The sequence below is a fragment of the Stegastes partitus genome, unplaced genomic scaffold (assembly GCF_000690725.1).
Source record: "Stegastes partitus isolate 25-593 unplaced genomic scaffold, Stegastes_partitus-1.0.2 Scaffold694, whole genome shotgun sequence".
Classification (NCBI taxonomy): Eukaryota; Metazoa; Chordata; class Actinopteri; family Pomacentridae; genus Stegastes; species Stegastes partitus.
Window position 1 is genome coordinate 110854 of NW_007578425.1, and position 21159 is coordinate 132012.

Genomic DNA, 21159 nt, shown 5'->3' on the forward strand with positions numbered 1-21159 from the left:
AGTTGAGTTTGAAACCAGCCACTGTGTTCTCCTCGATTCCACTGTTGAGGGTTTATAGCACAAAATGTAGCATCGTTTGGGTGAACCTCAGAGTATCTCAGAGGTCTGGGAGGTACAGACCGAAACAGCATGGCGGAAATATAGTCCAGAGTTAATCTGTCACAAGATTTAAAAAGTAAAAACACTTTGAAGTGACTTTGAAGAGCCTTTTAAACAGAGGTGATGTGTTTTCTATGGAGGAGACATTCTGCTGAATTTTTAATCATCTGTATTTATTTCAAGATTTATTGATGCTGAGAACATCGTATTACAATAATTCAGGCTGCAGGAGATAAAGCATGCAAAGTCTTTCTGTGTGTTCAGAGATGAACGGTTGCACACAGGTTGTAATTCTAAAATGGTAAAATTTACATGATGGCTTGCTTTTGTAATTTATGCTTCATATTCATAGTCAGTCTGTTTAGATGAGAACAGAGCACAGAGATGGGGCTCTGATAACAATCACCTCACTTCTGTCCCTGTTTACTTCCAGAAAATGTTGTCTTTTGTTCACAGATTGTGATCAGAACAGGTATAAAACCAACTTAATACTCTCTGATGAGATTTCCCAGATGCAGCATGGAAAGGTTCCCAAGAGTTGGTTTCCTGGAGGGCAACAGACAAGCTTCATGTTTAATGACACCCAGGAACGCAGCATAGTCTCTTCCTGTGAGGACAGACTGCCTCAGATGCTCACGTCGATGTGGAGCTGACTAAAAAGATGGTCGATAGTGTCGAACGCAGCACTTGAGTCCAACAGTAGAAGAAGTGGGGTTTTTCTTACCCAGATTGATTCGAAGGTTGGATTGGAATTTCTCTGACAGACTGGTTGAATTCAGTTCACAACTGAGTTGTATAAATGTCTGCTTTTCTACGATTCTTAGCTCAGGAATGCTGTATTTGAGATTGGTCTGAAATTGCCTAGTCAAGCGTCAGGGCAGGTTTCTGATAGAGAGTTTAACTGTTGCAGTTTTAGAGGCTTTGGGGAAACTTTAATTGAGCAGAAACTGATTTACAATTTCTTGCACGTTATTCTCAAAGTGACTAAAGCTTTTTTTCCCCAATTATTTAAAGAAACAAGTGGGGATAGGGTCGACTTTTAGGATGGATTACCACTTTTCTCACCAATTTAATTTTTGTTGTATGTTGTTAGACACTTTAAGTTGGAACCAGGCAGGCACCAAGGTTACCGACTAAGATGGCACATGATAGCTGAGAAATGGGTGTGAGTTGTTTTTGTGATGATAATCCATTTGGAAAATGGTGGGCATTGAAGCTTTCTTTAAGTGCGGCTAACTGTTCTCTAAATTTAGCTCAATGCACTTTTCAACTGAGAGATCACTGCCATTTTCCAAAGTGGTTTTTGCACAGAGGAGATGAGTCTAATTTTATTTGGAGCTAGAAGGTCCCTCAGTTTGTTGCTGCAGTCTTTACTTGAGATGGAGCAGGTACACAGGCTACTTAGTTTAGCTGCAAATTAGTTTGTCAGTAGGGTCCCAAGAAAATCTAATAAAAATGCATCTTTAAAGGTGTGTGTTTGATTCTTTTTTTGACAATTTTATAAATCATAATTTATTGATTTTACAACTTCTTTTGATAGCAAATGCTGTTTGGTTTGGACCTTCAATAACGACAGCGTGTTCTCTGTTTGTAGAAAAGGAACGCCGTGTGAAAGCCAATGCACGAGACTACAACGATAAGTTCTCCTATGCTGTAAGTTGACCTCAGAATTGCTTTAATTTGACTTCACCCGCAAGTGTAGGCCCAAGTATTTCATCAGAACTATTTCTAAATGTGTGGTTCTTCAGGACAATCGCATCAAAACCTCCAAGTACAACATCTTCACCTTCCTGCCCATCAACTTGTTTGAGCAGTTCCAGCGGGTGGCCAACGCTTACTTCTTAGTGCTGCTGATACTGCAGGTGAGAGACTATACTAGTGTGTGTGGGTTGAATCTGCTTTAATTAATGCTGGTCTCACCATGTTTGGGTGAAAATAAGATGGTTAATGTGGAATCTTCTTGCAGGTGATTCCAGAAATATCCTCCCTGTCCTGGTTCACAACCATCGTGCCTTTGGTTTTGGTGCTGGTGATCACAGCTGTAAAGGACGCCACAGATGACTATGTTAGTTCCACTGTTTACATTTTACAACTCTTTTGAATGCACCCCGTTTTTCTTTTTGGGTAAAATTGTTGCCCTCTTTTAAAAATTTCAGTTTCGACATAGGAGCGACCAGCAAGTCAACAACCGCCAGTCTCAGGTTCTCATCAGGGGGAGGTACATCATCACTTTCCTCCGCTGAAACTGCATTCCCACACTGTTCAGTGACATTTATCTGGTGTAATTATAAGCTTTTGTGCTTCCTGTTTCCAAGTTTGCAGAACGAGAAGTGGATGAACGTTCGCGTGGGCGATATAATCAAACTAGAGAATAATCAGTTTGTTGCTGTGAGTAAATTATGCTACTATATGTTGGGGACTATTCTGTAAATTGGGTGATTTGTTGTTAATCTTTCGTTTCAGTGCAGTATTCACTGGAGAATGTTAAACCCAGTGTTGTATATTCAAATATAATAAGGAAAATAGCTTGCATCGTTTAACAATAAAGGTTTCTTTGGGGAGATTCAGAGGGTGCTGAGTGCTGCTGCAGGTTCAGTGATGCAGAGGATGATTTATTGCCTTTTTTCACCTCTAAGTGATTCATATTGGATTTACACACAGGCAGACATCCTCCTTCTCTGTAGCAGTGAGCCTTATGGACTGTGCTATATTGAGACGGCAGAGCTGGATGGGTAAGTGTTGCACTAGTTATGTTAAGTAAAAGCAAAGAAAGCAAAACAAATGAAGAGTTCATTTGCAAACACAGATAACTCCATTTTTGTAGATTTTCAGGAAACTTGTTTTTTTCTTGTTTGCTTGTGATAATATCAATCAAACTGAAGTTGAGTGGATTTGACTCAGTAGAAATGACATGACAAAAATAGAGATAACTTAAGTTTGATTGATAGTCTCAGGTAGACGATGGAAAAGCGGGTTTTCTGAAGGTTTGTGAAGATGGAGTTATCTGTTTTTGCAAATGAACTCTTCAGATATAACATTAGATGATTTGTTTGCAGGTATAAAATGAACAGACTGTTTTACAAAAATAGACTGCTGTTACATTTTCACATTTGTATGTCAGAAAGCAGATTTGTCTTTTCTCCCCAAACAGAGAAACAAATCTGAAAGTTCGCCAAGCTTTGACTGTCACCTCAGATTTGGGATCTATTTCAAAACTGATGGACTTTGATGGTGAGATGACGCCAAGTTTATTTATTTTCACATCCCTGCGACAAATCATTTGTTGCTTGATGTGGATTTGTAGACTTGAGACGCCTCAGACTGAGATTCATGTGCCGTCTATTCATTTTCTTTTTGGCTGTTCTTGCAGTGAGGATTGACGTCGTGTGAATCTTCTGTCTGATTTTTCTTTGTGTTTCAGGAGAAGTCATTTGTGAGCCACCAAACAACAAGCTGGATAAATTTACAGGAACATTATACTGGAGAGACAATAAATACCCACTGGATAATGAAAAAATGCTCCTGCGAGGCTGTGTTCTCAGAAACACTGAGTGGTGCTTTGGAATGGTCATCTTTGCTGGTATTAGTTTCTTTGTTTTTTGTTCTGATCCTTTTACTCTCCACATCCATTAGCTTTGTGTGTATTATGTTCCTCCTTTTATAAAATGCTTGTTGTTAATGTTCTCTCAGCTCAAATGGTTGTTTTTGCCTCCATCTAACAGGGTTGCAAACCAAACTGATGCAGAACTGTGGCAGGACTAAATTTAAAAGGACCAGTATTGACAAGCTGATGAACACTCTGGTTTTGTGGGTAAGTTGTTTTTGCTTTTCCATGCCGTCCTGCTATATTTTGATAGATAAACTGAAAATGCTGTGGTTACACTAATGCATGTAACTGTTCCTTCAAGGCCCTGCTCACCTTTACAGTTGTTTTTACTTATTCTGGGTAATGTTCGGGAGTCATCAAATAACATGTACCAATGAAAAGGAAGAATGTGCATCAAAACGAACAGAGAACAGTCTGCATACTTACCTCACTTCTGAAAATCAGCCTAATCAGATGCAGTGAGCAGCAGCCTGTGTGTATCATTAGTGTGTAGGAGCTTTAAATGGAAGATACTTGAATAACATGGCAGTCCTCTTATTTTTATTAAAGATAAGCTGATCTGATCTGTTCCTGTATTTGCCACATTTTTTTTAACAAACAACTTTTTTTTTTTTTTAATATTTCAGATCTTTGCCTTCCTCATATGTATGGGGGTTATTTTGGCGATTGGAAACACTATTTGGGAGAATTGGATCGGCAGAAACTTTGAGGTGTTTTTGCCGTGGGATGAGTTTCAGAGCAGCGCCGTTTTCTCTGGCTTCCTCACCTTCTGGTCCTACATCATCATCCTCAACACTGTTGTGCCCATCTCACTGTATGTCAGGTAAAGTCATCATTTCTTTATCAACATTTCCTGCTCTAAGTAAGGCTTTCACGTTTAAGTCTTCAAGTCTCTGTGTAATTGTCTTGTACAGTAAAATGAACAGTTAATCCTTCCCTCAGTGTTGAGGTTCTGCGTCTGGGTCACAGTTTCTTCATTAACTGGGACCGGAAGATGTACTACAGTCAGATGGACACTGCAGCTGAGGCTCGGACCACCACCCTGAATGAGGAGCTGGGCCAGGTGGAGTTCATCTTCTCCGACAAGACGGGCACCCTCACCCAGAACATCATGGTCTTCAGCAAGTGCTCCATTAATGGACAGACGTACGGTATGGAGCTTTTTGAAAACACTAAAGGTCGAAGCACTGGGCTAATGAAATGAAATGAAATGAAAACTACTTTATTTATCCCAGAAGGGAAATTCAATTAATTAGCCTGTCATTTAATTTTGGATCACAAACATTATTCAGTAGGTAAAGAAATGGACAAGAAAACAAATTACTTCCAAAAATACGCAATGTACATTGTGCCAAGTTTTCTTAAGTAGGTTTAACACAGCAGGAACCTCCAATGATCCACTGGATAATGACACTGAGGGCCTCGTGTCCATGAGTGCATGTCAGGCTGTACTAAAGAGCAGCTGTTTCTGAGTGTCTGCAAACCCATCTGGAGAGTAGGAAAAAAGTGTCACACTGTCCATGTGCATTTCTCTTTTATTTGGATGACGTTTCGACCCTCAGGCTTTCTTCTAGATTAACATCATCCAAATAGGAGAGAAATTCAATTGGAGCCGGCATGTGCCACATTTATGTCCTACTCTCAAGTTTTAACTTCCAGTGAACAACATCTCACTCGAGCGATTGCACTTGTATTAGTTAAAGTGGACAGTTTTAGCATTGTTAGTCTGTAATGAAACTAACTGGGATTTAGTTGTTTATTTGTTTTATGCTGAAATTAAAGGATTTCAGCTATGTAAAGATGCTGTTATTAGAGTGAACATACAAGATTTGAGGGCAAAACATCCTATTGAACCTAAAAACACACCTATTGTACAACAAATAACCAATCACAGTGATAAAGCTATATTTCTGCTATCTTTAATAATTCATTAATTATCTTACCTTTCTTCTTTTAGGTGACGTTTATGATGAATTTGACCAGAAGGTGGAAATTACAGAGGTTAGTAGACGTAAACAAGCAGGAATGCTTCGCTCTCTAGCAAAACGAGTATAGCAATCACTTTATTGACAGTCCATGTTCCCTTCAGAAAACAGCCTGTGTGGACTTTTCCTTCAACCCGCTCTGCGACAGAAGGTTTAAATTTTACGACTGCAGCCTGGTTGAAGCCATCAAGCTGGAGGATCCTGCAGTGCAGGAGTTTTTCCGACTGCTGGCTTTGTGCCACACCGTCATGCCAGAGGAGAAGAGTGAAGGTAAAACTTGATCCAGTAGTTACAGCAGCACAAATTCAAATAATTATTACTGAATTGTTTTTTGATTGATGTTTCTGTTAAAATGAAGGAAATTTGGTGTATCAGGCCCAGTCACCTGATGAGGGAGCGCTGGTCACCGCAGCACGAAACTTTGGGTTTGTCTTCCGGGCCCGAACCCCAGAAACCGTCACGCTGTGTGAGATGGGACGAGCTGTCACCTACCAGCTGCTGGCCATACTGGACTTCAACAACGTGCGCAAGAGAATGAGTGTCATTGGTTAGGTCTTCACTTATAACTTAGGTCTACACTTATGCTCCAACTATTTCACAAGTAGCTGACACATTAATTTCAGAAGAAAGAAATGCATTGAAATCAACAGCACAATCTGAATGATGTTTGTCTTTTTCCTTTTTTCTAGAACAATGTGACAGTTCATGATTAACCTAACATCTATATCCCTCTGTTTGCAGTCTGTTGTTCATATATTTGTTGTATATATGCCAATAGGATTTGATCAAAAAAGTAATTGTTTTCTTGTTGTGCTTTGTTTTGTTGCAGTGAGAAATCCACAGGGCCAGATCAAACTGTACTCCAAAGGTGCTGACACTATTATCTTTGAGCGTTTGGATCCATCGAGTGAAGACCTCGTGTACACTACCTCAGAACACCTCAATGTGAGTGTTTTCTAATTTATTAGTATAACTGCTTTTCAAAAAAAAAAATGAATGCACTGTGAACCTTGCATCTGTATTTATAGTCTCATAAATTCAACAAACCAGACAAAGTTACAAAAAAACAACTCTATAGCAATACAATGTACGACAATAGTGCTAAAGATTCCTGCAGCCGGTGGACCTGAGTGCATCTCCTCCATCAGGTAGTGTGTCGACTGTATAAATTAAAGATAGATAAACTCAGATTGTGTTTGCATTTCTATTTAAAAACCCTAACCCTACACTAGTTTAGTATTGAATGGGATGTTGTTTGTCATTGTTTTAAATACTAATTTGAAAAAATATATGTTTCTGGAATATGTCTGTTATTCTCATGAAAACTGCTTCATTCCGTCAATTATTCATCACACTTCTACAATCACTTTGCAGGAATTTGCAGGTGAAGGGCTTCGAACATTGGCTCTGGCCTACAAAGATCTCGATGAAGATTATTTTGACGTTTGGATGAAGAAACTTCTCTTTGCGAGCACTGTGATCGAGAACCGTGAGGATCAGCTGGCTGTTCTCTACGACGAAATCGAGCAAGGCATGAAGGTAAGATTGATATCCTTAAGCTTACACCGTTACACACACACACAATCAATCTCATTTAGTGACTGCAGACTCACTGCTGACTTGGTTGAAGCTTCTAGGAGCCACAGCAATCGAGGACAAACTTCAGGAAGGAGTTCCAGAGACTATCGCCTGTCTGAGTCTGGCCGACATCAAGATCTGGGTGCTCACCGGTGACAAACTGGGTAACTAAATATTCTGAGTGATGCTCTTGATCAGAAAGACTACTGCTTTAATAGCTGTCTATGGTAAGCTGCTGTACATCGCTTTAAACTCAGTGTGATATTTCAGAAACAGCAATGAACATCGGCTACTCCTGCAACATGCTGCGAGATGACATGAACGAGGTGTTTGTTATCTCCGGCCACACACTGCTGGAGGTGCAGCAGCAGCTCAGGTTACACATTATGCATTTTTATTTTTCCTTATGCTCATACAAAAGGTTGACACTCTGACACCGACTGCAAATTCAAGAATATTTCTGCTGCTGTGTGTATTGGCCCATCTGTGGACGATGTATGTGTCTAAAACCACAACAATGGATCATAGTCATATTGGATTTTATAAATATACTGAAAATGCATGTTCATTGTTTTTCCTCCCTCCTCAGAAGCGCTAAGGAGCACATCCTCGGCCTGAGTCGAGTCAGCAGTGCACGAGATGTTGAGAAGATGTTTGCGGAGGATTCTGTGTTTGAAGAAACTATTATTGCAGAGTATGCCTTAGTCATCAATGGACACAGTCTGGTAAGACAGTAAAGGATGTTATCATACAATATGCACCAGTGTCTTTAATGAAATGCTAATTCGATGCTCTGTTGTGCTTGTTTTTTCCCATGCTTGTTTTAATTTTACTCCTGATGCCTGCAGGTTTTACACTGTTTGTTAAATGGTGGTTGTGTTGTTGTCTGCTGAGTCTGCCTTCTCTACGTGCTGCTGACTGAACAGTGTGTATAATGAGCAGAGAGCTGCTGTGCTGCTGAGGGCCCTCCGCTCTATTACGAGTTTCATTAACATCCATTTCCTCGCTGAGGAGCTGCTCCCTTGCTGTGCCGTGGGCAGCGTGCATGATGCACACCGCTCGGTGGAAATGTTACACTGAGATGTTGCTTAGTGTTGCCTCTGCAGGGGGTCGGTGGAAGGGGATGGTAATAATATGTTTAACAGGTGTGCTGCATGTGTCTGCCCTGCAGGCTCATGCTCTGGAGCCACAGCTGGAGCACACACTGCTGGATTTGGCCTGTTTGTGCAAAACAGTCATCTGCTGCCGGGTCACTCCGCTGCAGAAAGCTCAGGTGGTGGAGCTGGTGAAGAGGCACAAGAGGGCCGTCACTCTGGCCATAGGAGACGGAGCCAACGATGTCAGCATGATCAAGAGTAAGACAGACTCTCCAAAGTCTCTTCTCAACATCTGGTGGAAATTATGTATGAAGTATGTTCAGTCAGTCAGAACACTGCAACGCACGATGAGAACAAAAAAAGATGTTGGTGCTCTGGTGGGTAACAACAGCCACACAGAAGAACTGTTTTCGTCCTCTGAAATGAATGTGCTGTTGTAGTCACAGGCTTTCTGCTCACTAGAGCTCCACAGATACTGGGTTTTTGGGGTCGTCTGCAATTTTAGGGTGCAAGAAATTCTAATACTGACAATTGTTAATATTTTTGAACATACTGTATGTTAGGGTTAATCCAAGAGGGAAGATGATGATTAAACTTTCCAGCAATGTAGTTTCAAGTTAGCAACATACCTGAGATACTGATGCTGAGAGATGCATGCTCTGCTACATGTGCTGCAGGCAGTTCTCAGAGTTTTGTAAACTATGTCATGACACAGTTTCCAAATTTATCAAAAACATCTTCTTCTGTATTATGCTCTGTACAAGAAAGTTTTCATATCAGTGCATATTGGACAACATGTACTGTTATATTCATGGCAGTTTTGTGACTATGTAACTCTGGAATACTCACAAATATTTGAGGAGTTGGAGATGGAAAACCTTTTTGTGTGTTTATGTGACTTTTCGGAATACAAAGTGAACTTAACTTTTACAATCTCTTAACCTGTTTTAAAGTGACACATGAATCACAGCTTTTGCCTTTTAATATGGTAAATATGTCAATAATGTTCCCATGATTGTTAATATTTTCGTTCCAAGTGACCAACAATGTGCATTTCTCACTCAGCTGCTCACATCGGTGTTGGCATCAGCGGACAGGAGGGGATGCAGGCCGTTCTGGCGTCAGATTACTCCTTCGCTCAGTTTCGGTACCTGCAGAGGCTCTTGCTGGTGCATGGACGCTGGTCCTACTTCCGCATGTGTAATTTTCTGGGATACTTCTTCTACAAGAACTTTGCCTTCACTCTGGTGCACTTCTGGTATGGCTTCTTCTGTGGTTTCTCAGCACAGGTGAGAAAACTCTTAATTGTATATTGTGAATCCTGTCTGCTTTGTTTTGCATTAAAACGATGTATTTACGTGTCCTCTTTCCACAGACTGTGTACGACCAGTGGTTCATCACTCTCTTCAACATAGTCTACACATCCTTACCAGTGCTGGCAATGGGACTTTTTGATCAGGTAATACGTGGTATTAATAAAACACTGACCTAAATAGATAATGACCTAAATCTTATTTCTAGATACTCCTCATTTCAAAATTTGGACCATTTATTTATTTCACTAGTTTCCAATGGCAACCTCCTGAGGCATCTTATACTTTTATTTTTGCTTTTCCTTTCAAGATACTGTCAAGTCAAACAGGTGAATATGTCGTTGTAGACCTCTTTTACCGTGTCATAAATAATAAATAATAACAAACCTCTTGAATGTACACAAACATCTAACACTACAGTAGGCAATACATTAAATTTAACTTACATGTAACCAGAACCACTAATCCCATATAAATATACAACTACCCTGTATACTCACCATCCATTAGCTTCAGTTTACCATCTGTCATGGCCACAGAGCTTTTCTCTCAGTACCCTATCCATACTATGATATAATCTATTTCTCAATAAATAACACATACATTCATGCTGTTTGTCTTTCCTAAAGGACATCAATGACCAGAACAGCCTTCGCTACCCGAGCCTTTACAAACCGGGCCAGCAAAACCTTCTCTTCAACAAACGCCAGTTTTTCTTGTGCACACTGCAGGGGATGGCCACATCGTTCCTGCTTTTTTTTATTCCCTATGGAGCCTTTTCTCTTATGGTGAAGGAAGACGGCTCACACTTTTCTGATCAACAAGCGTTTGCTGTCACCATAGCAACATCCTTGGTCATTGTCGTAAGCGTTCAGGTGAGACAATAAACACCAGACTAAAATAGCCTTGGTAAATCAAAATAGTCAACACTCTAATAGTGTTTGTGATGTGTCTGTTCCCAGATTGGACTCGACACTCACTACTGGACAGCAGTCAATCATATCTTCATATGGGGGAGTCTGGCGGTTTACTTTGCCATATTATTTACGATGCAAAGTAATGGCATATTTGGCCTTTTTCCAAATAATTTCCCGTATATTGGTGAGTTTGAGTCAGAGTGACACATGACAGGAAATGTTATTGCTGCAGGGAAGTTGAGTACAAACAAATTTGTGTCTCCTCAGGCACGGCTCGCAACTGTCTGTCAGAGAAAAGCGTGTGGTTGGTGATTCTGCTCACCACGGTGGTGTGTGTTGTGCCCGGATTAGTCGTCAGCTTCCTCAGAGTCGACCTCTTCCCAACTCTCACAGACAAGGTACAGCAACACTCGCACAAACAAGGAACACTTAATGAAGCACTGTGCATAAGTTCAGTTTTGGGGAACATGAACTTTGCTGATGTATTTCAATTTTATGCTTCTTCTTTTATGCTTTCTGTCACATTTCAGGAATCTGAGTTGAGTATGAGTTGTTAGCAGCTGCACCCTAACAGTAATTTTCCCTCTAAACTTCTTACATGGTTTCATTAAAGTAGTTTTGAGACCCAAAACATAATTGAGAGGTCAGATTATTCCATAGTTTATAAAGATCATTTATGAAAGCAAAGTCAAATAATGGAAGACACATCCATGAACCAGGATTCTATCCTTATTCTTGCTCCATTAATCTTATGTAAGACCCAATAGATTTATCCTGTTATCCTTTGTCGACCCTGTGTTGGGAACAACTAATAACAAATCGTATGTTAGGAAGTTAAAAATCAGCCTAACATAAACCAGCTGCAACAGCAAAATGCAAATTACACACTAGTACATCAGGAATAACAATCTAATAATTGCAATAGTAATATATCTGTCATGGGAGCAACTTTCTGCAGGAATATTTTACTCTGGATGCTTCATTTACATTTTGCTGATAGTATTTCTGTACTTGATTGGGGCACTTTCTCTTATACTTTACTTGAGTGTAATTTGCTATTCTGTATTAATTAAGGCAGGGATCTAAGTACTTCTTCCTACATCACTAGGGTTAGAGGGTTAGAGGACTAGAGGATTTTTTTTTTTTTTGTGGCAACCCCCGTAAGAGATGTTGGCCAGCACTAAAGGAAACTCAGCAGCACTAAAATGCTTAGAGTTGAGAATCAAAAATCTATATTTTTCTAATTTTATGTTTCCTTTTTCGTGTATGAAGTGGTTAGAAATGATAGGAAAATGCAGATTTCTTTCAAGTAAAGTAACACAGACTAATTTTCTTCACTATATGCAGAGCGATCAGCATTCTAAATGAAGAAAAGAACTTATCAGTGTTGCTTTTCGACAGGTTCGTTATCTCCAACAGTCCAGAAGGAAGCAAGGACCTCAGGAGCAGAATCTGAGGCGAGTACGCAGGACGAGCTCGCGCCGCTCTGCCTATGCCTTCTCCCACCAACAGGGCTACGGAGAGCTGATCACCTCAGGCAAAAACATGAGGATGAGCACAGTGTCCTCCGCTCGCTCCCCTGGAAGGACACCGCACAGCTCCAACTGGATAGAAAACATGTTAAAGAGAAAGAACGAAGTTTCTTGTGTCTCCTACGAGAGCAAGGGGGCACCAGAAGAGCAACAAGAGGGCGATACAGACTCTAAAACAACAGCACACAGACCGACAGACTAAGATACTGAATGTACAGAAGAGGATACCATATGCATGGATCCCACAGACCAAGCACAAGCGATGAGTGTCCTTCATTTGAGTGAATTTCTGCTCAAATCAACAACACAAACGTACCTCATTTTTTTTAATCAACGTGAATCATGTTTGCTCTGAATGTTAAAGAGCAACCAATACTTGATCACCTGGAGGAACTGTTTCCAAAAAAAGAAAAAAGAAGCCACCTGCTGGTAGATTAAAGATTGGAAACTTTGGCGTCTGCTGGACATTTGTTAAACTGGAAAACTCTCACTTTGACAGCAGTGGGTATAGTTTATGAAAACATTATGCATGAGTTGCCAAAGTTAAAGAAATATTTATCATTGTGCAGCAAATAATCCAATTTGATCTAATCGCAGTGGGTGCATTTATTTTGTATAACTTTATTTGGCATGGCCTTCTCTATTTAATGAAGAAAGATTAGCACATTTTGGTACCTTCAGCTGTCACAAAGCAAACTTTTTTATCATACAAATGCGAAGGTAACGGTAGCCCTGATCATCAGAACAAAAAGCTTCTGTAAAAAAAGATCCATCTGTAAAAACTATGCATAGAAACTTTCTTTTTAACCAACATCCAAAGTGCTAAAATACAAGTATTCCTGTAAATACTGAAGTGAAGCTGCTGAATGTGATGGTAAGCACAATTTAAATAACAATTTCCAAATTTTGTTACGTTTTACTGACCTACCATTTTGCCAGTATATACAGTATGCCATTAACCCAGCTGGAAATATGGACCTCATAATGTTAAGATTTGCTCTGAGATCTATTTCCCCTGTGCTGTGCCTTGTAGGGTTCCTGTTAAAGACAACTCTTTTTTTTATTTTATATTTGATGGTTGTTTGACATGGCTGTATTCAAAGACATGTGAAACTAGAATGCATGGCTTGAATCTGATATCCTCTTTAAAATAATGACTTAATCTTCATTTTAAATTTTGTACAGCTGCTGTTTAACCTCTGAATGACCTTTTATCAAACACCTAACATAGAAAAAATTAAAACAACAGAAGAAATTCACTTTCAAAGTATTTAAATTAACAACAATGATATATGTTGGGGTTTTTTGTCTGTTAAATATTTAGCAGATATTTGAGCAGAAGTGACAGCAAAAAGCCTGGGCAAGGATCGATGTGATGAATGTCCCTGAGCAGATGTAAATGCAGAATGCTGCAGCTGCATTCAGCACAGCAGAGTAGCATGTGCCTTAGACCACCGAGCCTCCACCACCACCACTGCTCTCTAATGAATTGAAAATTGATCCTGTGCAGAAGCCCAGAGTGTGAATGTACAATCAGGACTTTTCTTTAACACACCGCAAACCCGACTCACTTTAACAGCTGAAAGAGAGCTGTCTAAAGGCTGCTGTTCCAAGGATGTAAAGCCTGAAAACATTCAGCGTATTTAAGACCTAATTTTAGTAAATGTTAATAAAGGACGGATGAATGGATTTTATACAACACAACCTGGTTGTCATTTTATTTGTCATCTTTTTTGGCTTACAAAGAAACAGTGTGAGATGAAAGGAAAGACAGTGGGTTAGCTACAGAAAAATATTAATTACAAACACAGTAACATTTGTGATTTATAAAAAAAGACACTGAAGTTAGTTTTTTGGCCCTTATATTCCAGCGTAAACCGTAAGTAATCTGCAAGTGCTTTCTGTCTCGAGTGTAAGAAAATTTAGAAAAATGTCCCTTTATTTCCCTGCACCAGTGTGTTTGATATTGACTGATTGTGCTCTAAGCAGACACAGATGATGTCTTTCACTCCTCAAGGAATATCGCAGCTCCGCCACCCGGCTTTGACGCGAACAAACTTTGTTTTTCCATGGCTGCTCTGCGTGGATCGGGGAGGTAGTAGGCGGCTCTGACAGCTTGTAAGAAAGACTCCACCTTCTCACTGGGAACCATGGAGACGGCACAGCCTCCCCAACCTGCCCCTGTCACCCGGGAACCCACAGCCCCCGCCTTCCTGCAAGCAGCAGAAACAACAAAAAGCTGATGTTTCAGCGCAATGTTACAAACGTTAGCCTTTAATACCATTAATAGATGGTTCAATAGATGTGAGTGTGTGATGGAGGAGAGAACAAGGAAGAGGTGGTGGAGAGAATAAAAATGTGATACTGAACAGCCAGCACTAAATATACAAAGAATGATATGTCTGCATGGGGTTAGGCTCAAGTTTCTCCTTAATTTAATCCAACTTGCTTTTCAATCAAACAAAACTGAAGTGTGTACAGTCATGTTAGTAGTTCTATGAGGCTGTCAGAACAGTAGCACTCTGAGATAAATGCCAGCATCTGCATACTAATATGTCCACAATAACAACGCTAACATACTGTTACTGTTAAGCAGGTACAATTTTTACCATGTTCACCATTTTAGCTTAGCATCTTAGCATGCCAGCGTTTGCTAATTAGCAGTAATTAACAACAAAGCAGAGCTGAGGTCGATGTGCATGCCTTTAGTTTTAGTATTTGATGATAAAGCTAAGTAATGAACAAATTAAAAGTTTGACCAGATGGTGGCACTAGATGAAAAATCAGGGGATCCCCAAAGAGATGGCAATTGATCCTCTGGGAACCATAAATGTTGGAAAAAAACATTTCATGGCAATCCATCAAATTGTTGTTGAGGTATTTAAGTCTAGACCAAAGCAGAAGGCTGACACAAAACCACTAGCATGGCTGGAATGGATAAATAAAAATGGAACAAAGAATAACTTTTGGTTTCATTATAAAGACAACATTGATCGATGAGTTTTGCATTTAAATGAGCATTTCAGATTCAATATAGCTCACTACGTCTGTTCTAGAGATGGGTGTATTCAGATATTGGCTTGGAAATGTTGCATAGCTGTGGATGTAAACAGGTTTCTTCACAACAACATTTGAACTTGTCACAGGTATATTTTTAATGAAGTGACCCAGTGAGCCATGTTAGTGTGACTGGAGCCGTACCCTCTTTCCATGCTACGCACTAAATCTCTGCAGGCTTTGATCTTGTAGTGTGTTTTTGCAGGAAAAATGATCAGATTTAATAAACTAAAAACAGTCCATATGCTCGAAGGACATCTCTGAAAAACACTGGCATTTTAAAAGTATGAGTAACATCTGATGTCTCAGTGTAGTGTGCTGACATCTTATATTCTAACAGAAAAAAATGCACTATATTCTAAAGTTTAGTGTATAGTACATACACTGCACAGCTAATATGTAGATGGGAGTGGGACACAACATGTGAGTCTTCATTCACAATACAAGGACTCTGAGACTGAAGCAGCTAAATGGAATTCAGCCACACAACTTTAAAATATACCTTAAGTTGGCATCTTTAGAAAAAAATAAATAAATAAAATTTCCATTCTCTGTCTTCTTCTTCTTTTTTTTTTTTAAATCTCTGTCTGTCCTGAGTTGTAGATCTGTGATTGTAGTGATTGAAGAGACACTTTGCTTTACTCACAGACAGATGTCCACCAGCTGGTCCAGTTCAGGGCAGCTGCACTCATAGAGGTCTCTGCAGCTTTCGTGGCTCTGGTTCATCAGCTCTCCGAGGAGCTGGATGGATTCAGCAGGTTCAGAGTCGCACACGCTCTTAAACTGCAGCACTCGTGCAGCTTCACTGTACACATGTTTGGCTCGCTGGTGAAGTTTGAAGTGCGTCACTAGAAGAGATGAGAAAAGGTAAAAGCCCTGTTTGTCAAATCTGTCTGTTATTCATCTGTATGGAGACACGAGTCCAGACAAATTTTATGCTTGGTTATGACAGCATAGGACCAGACATGACTGAAAACTACACATGATGACATAGTTCACTACATATCTCAGTGTTAGTAGAATGTAATGATGTCTCACAGGGTAATTTTGAGGGGATATTTACACAGAAGAAACTTCTGAGAATTCAAAAACATGTAGAAATAGCTGCTTGCTGTTTATCTCAATCAGATGGATGAATTAGGTTGGCAACTTAAATAAATAAGCAACTTCAAAATAATGCAGTTTAATACAAGAAAAACATAGACTTCACTATATACCGATAAACTGACTTTAAACATCCAATCAGTTATCACAACGATCATTGATTAGCCTTCCTCACCATTTGCTAATAGACAGAATTAGTTTGGTAACACGTTACTGTGTTGGGTTTACTCACTGTGCTGAGTGTTGGCGCTCAGCAGGTCCGTTGAAAACTGCTCCGAGGTGATGTCCAGCATCTTGCAGATCTCCTCCCGGCTGTAGGGCTCAGGATGCAACACCTCATCCACCAGAGTCAGCATCTCCTCCAGGGACGCCTTCAGCTCCACCTGAACCTGAGCCAGCTTCAACAACCTGCTCGACTCCAGAGCCTTCGCCTTCGCCAGCATCTGAGTTCACATGCACCCCTTATTACACACGTGAGCTGTTTAATGTTGTTTGGTTGAATGCTATCCCTATTAATACATTCTCCAAACACTCTGCTCAAAACGCCTAGCAACAGATATTTTTTCATGCAGCAACCACTCAGCTACTCAATACAGATGCAGATCATTTAGTTAATGAAGCACAATGTTGTTTGAGATCTTTGGGATCACTGCACCTTTGTGGCGATCCGACACTCCACCACACGGATGTTGTAGTGAGAAGTAGCAGCTTTGTTCATCTCCACACAGCAGTTGGAAATCACAAACGCGGCCCCATCTGGCAGCTTGACATCAGTGGCCCGCAGAGGCTGGAACTCTATCAGCTTTGCCTGGCAGACAATTCAAAGGGCTTAAAAAATGAAGAAAACGTGCTCAAATTGTGCAAGAATCTAAGATGCACTGCTTGTTTCGTGCTTCTAGACACGTATTTAGTGTATTAACGCTTTGTTTGTAAGACTTTTGTCAAACAAGTGAGTCTACAGTCGGTCATCATTGATAAAATGAAAGAAAAAGCTACATACTGTTCCTTTCTCTGCCAGGAATGATATGGACTGGTCCATGCCTCCTCCCTCCGTACCAATGTAGCGCTCACACTTAGCACATATCTCAGCAAGAGCTACCTGCAGGAATACAGAGTAAAATGATTAAACAGAAAAACAAACGGCATTTAGGAAGCAGAAAACTAAAGAATTTGACATGTTAGGAGTCGCTTTCTTCGATAATTTATTTCCTGCTGACTGAATCCTTGGTACTGTTTTCAAGTGTTACCTAAAGAAATTCACAAGATGTTTTCAAAATAAACATACAAATCTTCACATTAAATATTTCAGCTAAAAAGGCTTTTACCTTGGAGAGAGACTTCTGATTTGCCTCCATTGTTACAAGGCCAGCACAACAAACTAAGGCACTGGAGCTGGACAGACCGGAGCACGGAGGGATGGTTCCATCTACGACACACGACATCCCTGCTAAAGGAGTGATACCAAACGTCTCCTGAAAATAAAAACATCCCATCAGTGTAGCTTTTTACCACTTTGTGTGCAGTTATGCATCTCAGATTATATATTTTAGCCATTGCACAAGTTAAGAAAATAGAACTTAATACACATCTTACCTGAATCCCTTTGACTCCACAGAGGAAATAATAGAACCACTGTGGATTGTCTCTCTCTATGGCGATGTCCTCTGAGCAAGACACTGTGAAATCCCTGCAAAACGACAAATCACAGATGGTATGAAAACATGTAAAGAAAGCCTACAGGCATTTTAAACCCAATAATTCATTTTTGAAACTGCAGCAGTGATCATGAGTGTTCTCATCTCACTTGTACTGAGGATTTGTATTGGCCAGCTGGATTGTCCTTGAATTGTTCACTGACACGGCTGCCAGGATGCTCTGTTCAATGGCCATTGGAAGCACAGCGTAGCCACAGTAATCAATATGCTCACCTGATCAGAAATATGACAAAAAAAAGAAATGTAAGAGGGAGTTTTATAGCTAATTTGACTAAAATAATTCAACTGATATTGTATGAAAGCTGCAAAAACCAAATGTCCTGAGTGTTTAAAAATAAATATAAAATAGGAGTTCTCTAAATGTTTTATAGTATCAAAACATCAACCACTAGCACAAGCAGTTTCCAACAGTTCTAACAAGAATCTGATTTTATTCAAAAAAAATTTTTTTTAATCAAAAAGTTGGTGTTAAATTTAACAGCTGATAACTAACTGATTAATCGCTGCAAGTTTATACAACAGTCACACAAAATGTAATAGAAAATAAGAAACAAATAATGATGCTACAGATTTACAGTTGTCCTCAAATGTATTCATACCCTCCCATTAAAGAAGGAAAGACAAAAAAAAAGGCTGTCACTGAAATAAGTTGAAATTGACAAAAGTAATAATAAATCAAAATCTAACCAAAATCATGACACTGCTTTTGAATTGTGGTTCAGCAGAGAGATATATATATTTAAAACAAACAAACCAAAAAACAAAAACAAACAAACAAGCAAAAGAAATCAAGCAAACAAACATGATGGGAACCGTAAACTAGTATTTTGTTGAACAACACTTTGAGCCAATCACTGCAATCAAGTGTTTTCTGTAAATCTCAATCACACTTCTGCACCTGTTGACAGGTATTTAGATTCTGGCCACTGCTCACCAGCAACGTGCAGAGTCTAATTTGTCCGGGACAGATTTTTTTTTTTTTTTTTAAACTATTCATTTCGACCACAATTTAAAAGCAATGTCTTATTGTACTAAATTATAATTTTGCAAATTTTCATTTATTACTACTTTTTCCAGTTTCTAGTTAATTGAGTGACTATTGTGAATTTTGCCTTTTCTTTAATGGACGGGTATGAATACATTTGAGGACGACTGTACAAATACTACTCGTATGCAGACATCGATTACACCCAATGAAAACACATAAAACGACATTACCTATTAGATTCACCCTCCCAGGTGCACATGCATAGAACAGAGGAGATTCTCCATACTTGGTTTCGAAGGTATTTTTCAAGTTTTTCAGCCTGTTAATGACAAAATAAATCAATGAACTACCGGACAGGTTATATATTGTCTCTGCCAACCAGCACGGTGTTGCTTCTCACCTTTCATCAGCAGTGATCGCAATCTTTAACCTTGCTGGGTTTGAGTCCATTTCTGCCTGTTTTTAATAATTCTGAATGTTGTTGTGGTTGTCAGACAGCGGAGCTCAAAACTTCCACATACTCAGCAAAGATCAGCTGACAGTCACAAGAGGATCCGGATACCAGACAGCTGAACTGCGGTCAGTCAACGAAGAGCAGCTCTGCTCGATGTGGAGCCTTTCAGTCACGGAGGAGCTGACTCTGGAACAGCTCCGGCTGCAGCAGAGAAACAAGGAAGTGACTGCAGGACAGGGGGCGGAGCCAACACGTGTCCTACTCCGGCCACCGTAGACAGCTGAGCTCTGGATACTGGAAGTTAATTTTATATCCATAAGTCTAAATATACTGAATCCAAAGCCATGATCTCATCACTTTATAGCCGCACTTTCAGCAATAATTTAAAGAACAATAAGGATTAAAAAAAAAAGGGTTCGTTATTTTCTTTCACTCATTCATTCATTCATTCATTCATTCATTCATTCATTCATTCATTCATTCATTCATTCACTCACTCATTCATTCATTCATTCATTCATTCAACTATTTAAATTTAGAGAACTCTGAGGTATGGAGGCCTCATTTACAATATAGACAAATAAGTGAAAAAAAAAAGTTGAAGAAACATTTAAAGTTTTAAAAAGCATTCATTAGAGCATTTCAAGTTTAAAAACACATTATCAACTAAAACAACAGCAGTTGGGAGTTACAATAAATTAAATCAAATTTAAAACCTAAATTACCCTAAAAACACAACATCCCACATTAAAAGAAAGTAATATGAGGTGGTAAAACAACAGGAAGGGCTGGAAAATCTTTTAAAGCAAAGAGACTCTCATCTATTCTATGCATGTGCAACTGAAAAGGTAAATATAACAAGTCATCTACACTGTATTTGTAAATTAGTAACATCATTATTTGTTTCTTTTTCATCTTACAATTTGTATAATGAATGTATAGATCTGCATACATCTGCAATGATTAATCGATCAGTTGTTAACTAATACATTTGATGGCAACTCTTGTGATTACCGATTATTCAGTTATGATCATTTTTAAATAAAAAAAAAAAGTCAAAATTGCTGATTGCAGCTTGTTAAATTTAAACATTTCTGGTTTCTTAACCTAACTAAATAGTTTGGATTATAGACAAAACTATTTATTCATTTTTTTACTTTATAAATATATGTATCCAGTGTCTGTCGTGACAGAGAGAGGAAAGAACCTCAGCATACAGCTCACAGTAATAAGTATTGTAAGTATCACAAGTAAGAAAGGTTTGTGCTGAGTGAGAAACAAATGTCCAAAAGCGTAAGAGTCACAGTTGATGCATGCATTTTTATATGATTGCTGTTTGGTTGTGAACGATTATGTTAGGAAAGATAAATGAAATAGTTTACTGTACTGTCTTACCCCTTACTGCTTTACTGTGAGACATTGCCACCACAAGATGGAGTCATAACATTATATATTTTCAAAAACCTATTATTCCTATTATTTTTAAATATGTTGTCTTTAAGACAAATGTGGTCATTTGCTGCATCTAGGTCCCTGAGTTTAAGAAGAAAAACAAAAACAATCTAATAGAGGTCTCTCTGACTACATACATACATACATGCTGCTTTTCTATATACTTTTATGGTCAGTTTACTTCAGTAATATTTGTTTTGCATAAAATTACACACACATATATATATTTTTTCTTTTTTTAATTTGCAGTCGTCAGACTTT

General features: G+C 39.1%; 2 protein-coding genes across 2 annotated transcripts in view; one reads left to right on the plus strand and one right to left on the minus strand.

Annotated features, from left to right (window-relative positions):
* Window positions 1–13822, plus strand: part of atp8b4 (ATPase phospholipid transporting 8B4) — a 33552-nt gene extending 19730 nt beyond the window's left edge. The window contains 27 exon segments of the mRNA XM_008290759.1: window positions 1694–1752; window positions 1848–1961; window positions 2066–2164; window positions 2256–2317; window positions 2415–2487; window positions 2761–2831; window positions 3251–3330; window positions 3521–3679; window positions 3822–3910; window positions 4333–4529; window positions 4649–4857; window positions 5664–5707; window positions 5796–5961; window positions 6050–6238; window positions 6521–6636; window positions 7066–7230; window positions 7322–7433; window positions 7540–7645; window positions 7859–7994; window positions 8441–8624; window positions 9432–9655; window positions 9742–9825; window positions 10309–10554; window positions 10642–10780; window positions 10864–10994; window positions 11998–12273; window positions 12275–13822. Coding sequence (XP_008288981.1) covers window positions 1694–1752; window positions 1848–1961; window positions 2066–2164; window positions 2256–2317; window positions 2415–2487; window positions 2761–2831; window positions 3251–3330; window positions 3521–3679; window positions 3822–3910; window positions 4333–4529; window positions 4649–4857; window positions 5664–5707; window positions 5796–5961; window positions 6050–6238; window positions 6521–6636; window positions 7066–7230; window positions 7322–7433; window positions 7540–7645; window positions 7859–7994; window positions 8441–8624; window positions 9432–9655; window positions 9742–9825; window positions 10309–10554; window positions 10642–10780; window positions 10864–10994; window positions 11998–12273; window positions 12275–12394 — 3650 coding nt within the window. The 3' untranslated portion in view covers window positions 12395–13822.
* Window positions 13814–19537, minus strand: galk2 (galactokinase 2). The gene is made up of 10 exons (XM_008290758.1): window positions 19393–19537; window positions 19223–19311; window positions 18094–18217; window positions 17883–17976; window positions 17615–17761; window positions 17290–17388; window positions 16945–17097; window positions 16522–16732; window positions 15832–16033; window positions 13814–14341 (listed from the first exon to the last, which is right to left on the minus strand). The coding sequence occupies exons 1-10, from the start codon at window positions 19440–19442 to the stop codon at window positions 14134–14136; spliced, it is 1377 nt and encodes a 458-aa protein (XP_008288980.1). The 5' UTR covers window positions 19443–19537; the 3' UTR covers window positions 13814–14133.
* Between the last annotated feature and the right edge of the window lie 1622 nt (window positions 19538–21159).